A 7889-nucleotide genomic window follows, 5' to 3' on the forward strand; every position below is an offset into this window, starting at 1 on the left:
AGACAGACAGACAGACAGACAGACAGACAGAGAGCATTCTTTGCTTATTTAGCCCTGTGGTATACGATTTACCCCTGCCCATATCCAACTTTTTTTTTTTTTTTTTTTTTTTTTTGAAGCAAGACCTGCATGTAGCTTTGGTTCTCCCTCATAACAGGCCGATCTTTTTTTTTTTTTTTTTGGTTTTTCGAGACAGGGTTTCTCCCCCATATCCAACTTTAAATAAACAGATTACCCTTCAGGTATAATGAACCTCTAATATTGGTTCAAGTAAATTGAGAAAAAGCAATACTAAGCAGTTCATGATATTATCAGTTAATCAGATATTTATTTAGTTGTCTTTAGCCACATTTTTTTTACAGAGTATTTTGTTGTTGATGTTAAAAACAAAACCCTGTTTCCCCTTCTTCACACACTTCCAATACCAAATGTGTGGGGCTTTCTGGTTTAAATAGTTCTCTAGTTCTCCATAGATACTGATTGGGGCGTTCTAGAATTTAACTCAATTCTCATAACAACTGCCAAGAAATAGTGTAGATCCCACAGGCTAAGGGATCAGCCCTCCTCCCTCCCTCCCTCCCTCCCTCCTCACAGCAGCCAGGTCCATAATGTCCCGTGCTTCGGATGGACTAGCTGTACATTGGAGGTTCCTAAGACTTCCTTTCTTGGGATTAGTAGTTTTCTAGAATGGCTCACAGAACTCAGGAAGACAGTTTCCTTCCTATTACTTAAGGATAAACTCAGTATCAGCCAGATAGAAGAGAGGCAGGGAAGAGGCTTGAACATCAATGTCCACGTCCTTCGAGGCACATGCCATTCCTCGTCCCAGCACTCCTGCTATTCACTAGAGTCGCCTCTGGAACCCTCCAGCCAGGGTTTCTATGCAAGTTTCACTGTATAGGCCTGGTTGGTTAAATTATTGGCCCTTAGTGATGAATTCAACGCCCTTTCCCCTGGAGAACAAAGGGGGATGGTGTAAGGACACAGTGCCAGCCCTCGGCGCTTAGCTGATCCGTCTAGCAACTAGCCCCTATCCTCGGTGGCTTTCTAAAGCTTCTTATTAATCACAGGTAACATCCCTTCTGCTCGTCACCTCAGAGCTGTCTGAGGAAGCTGGGGCTACAACCAAGTATTTTATGAGGAAGTAGTCTACTATTTCCTGTTATCATTTATAAAATTATAAAGGTCTTAGGAGTTATTGGCAAGAAATTTATAGATTAAAATACGTATTTCTTATTATGTCACTTACATTTTGTTAATGAAGCCAGTTTAAAAGCCTTGCCTGCCTTTAATCCCAGCACTCGGGAGGCAGAGACAGGCGGATCTCTGTGAGTTCGAGACCAGCCTGGTCTACAGAGCTAGTTCCAGGACAGGCTCCAAAGCCACAAAGAAACCCTGTCTCGAAAAACAAAACAAAACAAAACAAACAAACAAAAAAAAACCTTGCCTGGAGTTGTGCAAGCATATCTGTTCACATCAATGTCTCTTTCTCTGCAGGCCCGGGTCCTGTTTGTGTTGATTGTGCTGACCCAGCTCGCCATTCTGATTACATTTAGATATCTAGCATACCCAGAGCTGAAAGGTCAGTAGTCGTGATTCCCTTTGTTCTCAGAGGACTTGAAAGTATCCCATAACACCCTCATCGTTAGCAAAGATACAAAGCAGTGTGAACTGTCTTCGTTGCACTCTGTGAGGTGCATTCTTTAGATGACCATGAGTTTTTCTGTAACATTTATCTTGAAAAATAATTCTTTTCCTCCCCAGTATATGGCAATAAAATGTGATTTAATCAAAATATGGCAAATTCACAATATAACTCAAAACGGCCAACTTTTAATTTAAGTAATTGTTTTTTATAAATAGCTATTTAATGTAAGTTTATGTTTGAAATACCTTTGAATAGAAAAAATTTAATTCAAATAATTAAAAATAAGGCACTAATACAACCTGAAAGAATTTGGGTGGGCATAGTGCACATGCTTTTAATCCCAGAACTCAGAAGACAGGGGCATTATGAATCTCCATGAGTTCAAGGCCAGCTGGTTTGCATAGGGAATTCCAAGCCAGCTGGGGCCACACAGTGACATTCTGTCTCAAATTGGAGAGGGGTAAAATTTAAGTGGGGCATGTGTAATCCTGAATACACTCTGAGCTGGGGTCGCTATGAGGTGGTGCCTGTGGTGCTCACTACCTCTTCTGAGAGATGTCTTTCCCTGTGCTGTCTCTGTAATACAGTGATAAATAATGAGAATTAATTGATCATTATTAATACAGTTAGAGGAAGGTGAATATTCAAATGATGACAGTGAGCAAGAAGTCCCACATCCTCACCAGATTGTTTCCCCCTTCTCTCCTTAGCCATTTCCTCCCCGTTGAGAGCCTATGACTGGAGGAAGTGGTCTGGTGTTATAATTGTCTCATCTCAGACTTGTTAAGGGTGATTACCTGTGTCTGTCGTTTTTAACACCCATCCTAAATAACATGTATGCTAACACCTACCTTGATGCCTTGAGCATAGCAGATGCATGTCATCCTTGTTAAGGAAGTCATGGAGATTCAACATGCCACCAGGCTGTGTGTCATGTGCATAGAATCCCAGCACAAGAGAGATGAAGACAGGAGGATCTAGAGTTAGAGGCCAGTCTCAAGACAGGAGAAAGATTTTGTGTGCCTCCTTGGTACCTGCCATAATTGTTGCTTACTTCTTCCTACTTGCTCACTTCTGCTGTCAGTAGAGCTGGGGAATGGCACTGGAGAGTGTGCCTTTCGTGACTCTTGGAAGCATCCCAGGAGTGTGTTTAAACAGAGTCATTTGTGTTTCCACTCTTGCTTTTCCTAGTGAAACTGTTTATAAACATGTTCCTATCAAAGCCCTAACACTGATTATTGGTTTACAGAGCTGAAACATGGAGCTGCAGCTAGCTAACCTTTCCCCAAGTTTCCAACTGTTTCCATCCTTTACTGCGATCTTACTTGGTCCTGTCCTGCTTCTGCTTAGGCTGTACTGAGAGGGTGGAGGGCAGCAGTACTTTCGTCCTCCTTGCATTTTTGATGACTTAGTCTGGCCCAAAAGGTGTGCTGTGGCTCATGCCTGTCATCCTACCACCCAAGAGGCTAAGGCAGGAAGATTGCCATGAACACAAGGATGTCCTGGGCTACATAGTGAGTTTGGGGCCAGGCGGCAATACAGAATAAGAATCTCAAAACAAAACAACAACAACAAAACAAAACAAAAAAAAATGAAAGGAAAGGAAAAAAAGAATCACCTAAGGACATTAAAAATATAGATTCCTAGGTCAATTTAACCTAACTGGATTGGAGTATAGGAGCAGCAGCATGGAAATCCACTCCTAAGTGTTTAGGTGATTCTGAAGCAGCCAGGCTTAGAGAGTACTATTTTATATCACATCCAAGAAAGAGAAGCAAGAGCTGGCCTTTGGACTGGCATTCATAGAGCTTTTCTGTTAACATTTAAATCTTGGAGGGTTAAGGTTGCATTACTAATTTTAAAATAGCATTAAAATTACATATCAGCATATTCTTCTTGACTGAATGATTACCTTAATAGCTACAACCTACCTTTATGTTCCTTTAAAGATACAAGGGATCTATGAGTATAGTGGAATATCATTAGGAATTATTTCATTAATTTTTTTTTCTACCAGTTGTGTTTGGTTCTATTCTAGGTCTCAGGGATATCCAACCTCTGGTTACTGGCCATCCAGGGAGGGGAGGTGGTGGGGGGGGAACTGGGAGGAGTAGAGAGAGGGGAAACTGCAGTCAGAATGTAATATATGAATAATATATGACTATATATGAATAAAAAAGATACAAAGAATCTAATTTCAAAGTATTTGAACAGAACTATCACCACATTTTTAAAGTAAAGATGTATATTAGTTTGTTAGGCCCTAAATAACAGCATACCATAGTTGGCCCAAACCACAGCAAAATCGTTTTCTCAAAATTCTTAAAGTTCAAGACCAAGACTCCTCACCCTGGGAGGGAGGGCTTTTCTTCTTGCCTTGCGAACGGCTGCCTTCTTCCCTCTGTGTCCCTCCATGAGTCTTCCCTAGGTCTGAATTGTCTGTCCACTGATGGGGAGGGCTCTGTAAAGTGAGAACGCATCACATACAGGGAAAATACATATATTTGATATAGCTTTTAGAAGTCTGTGCACTGCTTAAATACCGAATCCTATGGAAAAGAGGATCCTCTGATCATGGCAAAATCTTTCAGATCTATCTGAGGATAAAAGAGTGTAGTGTAGACCTCTGGCAAGTGTGTCTTGTCATTTAAACTCATAATCTATCTGAGAATTCAATCTATTATACTATATATAATTAGGTATTTCCCCTCTGTGTGTCTGTATATAATTAGGTATTTCCCCTCTGTGTGTCTGTCTGACCTACAACAAAGCCACATTTAAGCTCTGCCGTCTGCGATTCTGTGTATGTTGGCTCCCCAGGGTTCTGAGTTTCAGAAAATCTAAAGAAGGAAATCTTCTAGAAAAGGTTTAGAGAAATTAACTTTGCATGTGTTTACCAGGTTTTTAATTCTTTTCTTCTGTTTAGAACCTCCGGGATTTGCAAATATGACCGCATTTTCCCTTCATATTTTGGGCAAAACTAACATCTTCTACTACTCTGTATTGTTGCTGACTTTATACACAGTGCTTGGTAAGTAAAGGATAAACTCCAAGATTGTAGAGAATTCTGCTAAAGAGTATATTGAGAATTTTGTCAACAAAATAATTTATATTCCAGGTATAACAAATGGCATATGAGTTCCTCATAAATCATTTTCTGGGACTAAACCTCTGAAACTGTAAACCACCCCATTAAATGTTTTCCTTTATAAAAATTGCTCTTATAAAGGTGTCTCTTCATAGTAATAGGAGCCCCAACTAAGACATAAAGAAATATAAATGAAATTTATTTTTTTATTTTTTGGTTTTTTCTAGACAGGGTTTCTCTGTGGCTTTGGAGCCTGTCCTGGAACTAGCTCTGTAGACCAGGCTGGTCTCGAACTCACAGAGATCCACCTGCCTCTGCCTCCCGAGTGCTGGGATTAAAGGCGTGCGCCACCATCGCCCGGCTTTATAAATGAAATTTAAAGCAAAAAGAAATAAATAAAAACCAGCTATTTTCTCTACACTTTTCTGGATTATGAAATCCTATCAGTCTATGATATACTTGAAATAGACATGTGGCTTGTAAATTCTGGAAAGACTATCATGCTCATAAGGTTTTTAACATTCTGTTGTCTAAGTTTGGCTGTCCTTGAACTCACTCTGTAGAACAGACTGGCCCCAAACCCAGAGATCTGCCAGCCTCTGCTTCCCAAGTACTGGGATTAAAGGAATGCACCACGGCAGGCTCTAAGCTTTTCTTTAATTCCTTTTCACAAATCAGAAATTTAGCTGGGTGGGAATTTGCTCTGAGGTTACCAAGCCCTTTATTCCATTTCTTAATCCATTTATCTCCTTAAACACAGGATTTAGCTCTATTCCACATCCTGGTGTCAATCTGTATGTTTTGTATTTTTATTTGCTCAGCTTGCTCCTTTTCATTATAACTTTATCAAAGTTAACTCTAATAACCAAATGACAGAGTCTATACTAGACTGTTTTGAGATTTCCCTCTGCCAATGGGATTAATCCAAAACTCTTGCCTTGCAGGGCGGTGGTGGCGCACGCCTTTAATCCCAGCACTCAGGAGGCAGAGGCAGGCGGATCTCTGAGTTCGAGACCAGCCTGGTCTACAAGAGCTAGTTCCAGGACAGGCTCCAAAGCGACAGAGAAACCCTGTCTCGGAAAAAAAAAAAAAAAAAAAAACAAAAAAACAAACAAACAAAAACCCCACACACTCAGCACCATTGTCTTCCATATTCCTACTAGGATGGCCCATTAAACAGCCTTTAAAGCATTCTGCTTTCCTAACCCAAATTCCCAAAGTCCATATTCCTCTAAACAAAACCATGGCTAGGCCTATCACAGCAGTACTCCACTCCCGGTGCCTACTTCTGTCCTAGTTAGGGTTTCTGTTGCTGTGAAGAGACACCAGGACCACAGCAACTCTTTTAAAGGAAAACATTTAATGGGGAGGCTTACAGTTCCAGAGGATTAGTCCATTATCATCATGGTGCAACATGGCAGTGTGCAGGCAGACATGATGCTGGAGCTGAGAGTCCTACATCTTGGTCAGCAGACAACAGGAAGTGGTCTGCGTCACTGGGCATGGCTTGAGCATATACAAGTCCTCAAAGCCCACCTCCACAGTGACACACTTTTTTCAACAAAACCGTATCTACCTACCTAACAAGGCCATACCTTCTAATAGTGCCATTTCCTTGAAAGGCCATTTTCTCTCAAACCATCACATTTTGTTTTCTATGCATGTTTACATGTGTGGGCACATGTGCCACAGTGTGTATTTAGCAGTCAGAGAATAACTTGCAAGAGTCAGTTCTCTCCTTCCACTCTGTGGGTCACAGAAACTGAACTCAGGTGGTCAGGCTTAGTGACAGGTGCCCTAACCCACTAAGCGACCACACTGGCCTAGACCCATAGGTTTGTTTATTTGTTTGTTTGTTTATTTCATTTTTCAAGACAGGGTTTCTCTGTATAGCTCTGAATGTCCTGGAACTCACTTTGTAGACCAGGCTGTCCTCAAACTCACAGAGATCTGTCTCCTGAGTTCTGGGATTAAAGCATATACCACCATGCCTGGAAAGACTCATAGTTTTTTAATCTCCTGCTTTTCTGCCCATTCCTCTGTCAGGACCATGGTTTGTTGGTGAAATAATTGATGGCAAATTGGGTTGCTGCTTTTCATTTGGGATATTTGTTGATGGACATTTCCTGCAAGGTGGTCTAACATTTATAAGTGGAATTATGCAGGTAAGAAATCCCTAGAACATCCTGGCCTTGCTGAACTAACTGTCTGTCAGGGATCTCCGATTACCATGTGTCATTGCTCCTACTTTTCAGCAGGGCAGTCTAATCGCTGGTGCTTTGCTCACTTCCTGTTTTCTCCCTCTTTTATAATATCTACATTTGCTTTTAGACAAAAAGCCACGAAGTAGGTGTAAACATTTAGAATACATTCTGCCCATTCAGGGTTCTTCTTATTTGTTTCATTGTGCTTTCTTTTGTGGGGCTAGGCTGAGTAAAGGTCTCTCCATAGTCCCGGCTGTCCTGGAACTTGCTTTGTAGAGCAGGCTACCTTGAATTTACAGAGATCCACCTGCCTCTGCCTCCCAAGTGCTGGGATTAAAGGTGCACAACACTATGGCCAGTTTTATCATACTTTTTTATTGATGAAAATGAAATAAGAGACTTATGGCAGAAGAAATTTTACATTTTTAAGTTTTAAAAACTGATTATGGTAAGGAAAATGTTTCAAAACTGATTGTGGTAAGGAAAAATGTTTCAGAGGGATGAAAAAATAGATACATAAGGAAAGTGGATGTTATTTAAGGAAAACTTCACTGTACAAAAAACAGCGCTGGGCTTCCAAGTAGTGTCTTAGCAAAGAACACAGTGGATAGGTGGCTCTATGTCTCCATGGGACAGGCATGAGTCTGGGACCTCAGAGACAGTAGGCCTGAGCCAGGACCTCTGTGGGCTTGAGCATTGGTCTGGGACATCAAATGGAATAGGCAGGAACCTGGAACCCCTGTGGGTCCGAGTGTGAGTCTGGGACCTCTGAGGAAGTGAGCAGGTCCTCTGCAGGTTTGGGCACACCTGAGCCTGGGACCTTCAAAGCAGTAGACTGGAACCAGAACCCTTTCCAGGTCCAACTCCAACCCAGGGACGACTTCTTCTTCTTCTTCTTCTTCTTCTTCTTCTTCTTCTTCTTCTTCTTCTTCTTCTTCTTCTTCTTCTT

At 41.3% G+C, this 7889-nt stretch overlaps 1 protein-coding gene across 2 annotated transcripts in view; it reads left to right on the plus strand.

Annotated features, from left to right (window-relative positions):
* Nucleotides 1–7889, plus strand: part of Tmem62 (transmembrane protein 62) — a 32498-nt gene that overhangs the window by 18518 nt on the left and 6091 nt on the right. For both annotated transcript variants that reach the window (XM_005364321.2, XM_026787831.1), the window contains 3 exons: nucleotides 1498–1582; nucleotides 4575–4679; nucleotides 6783–6901. In XM_005364321.2, coding sequence (XP_005364378.1) covers nucleotides 1498–1582; nucleotides 4575–4679; nucleotides 6783–6901 — 309 coding nt within the window. The remainder of the gene's footprint in view (nucleotides 1–1497; nucleotides 1583–4574; nucleotides 4680–6782; nucleotides 6902–7889) is intronic.

The sequence above is a fragment of the Microtus ochrogaster genome (assembly GCF_000317375.1).
Source record: "Microtus ochrogaster isolate Prairie Vole_2 chromosome 14 unlocalized genomic scaffold, MicOch1.0 chr14_random_1, whole genome shotgun sequence".
Taxonomy (NCBI): domain Eukaryota; kingdom Metazoa; phylum Chordata; class Mammalia; order Rodentia; family Cricetidae; genus Microtus; species Microtus ochrogaster.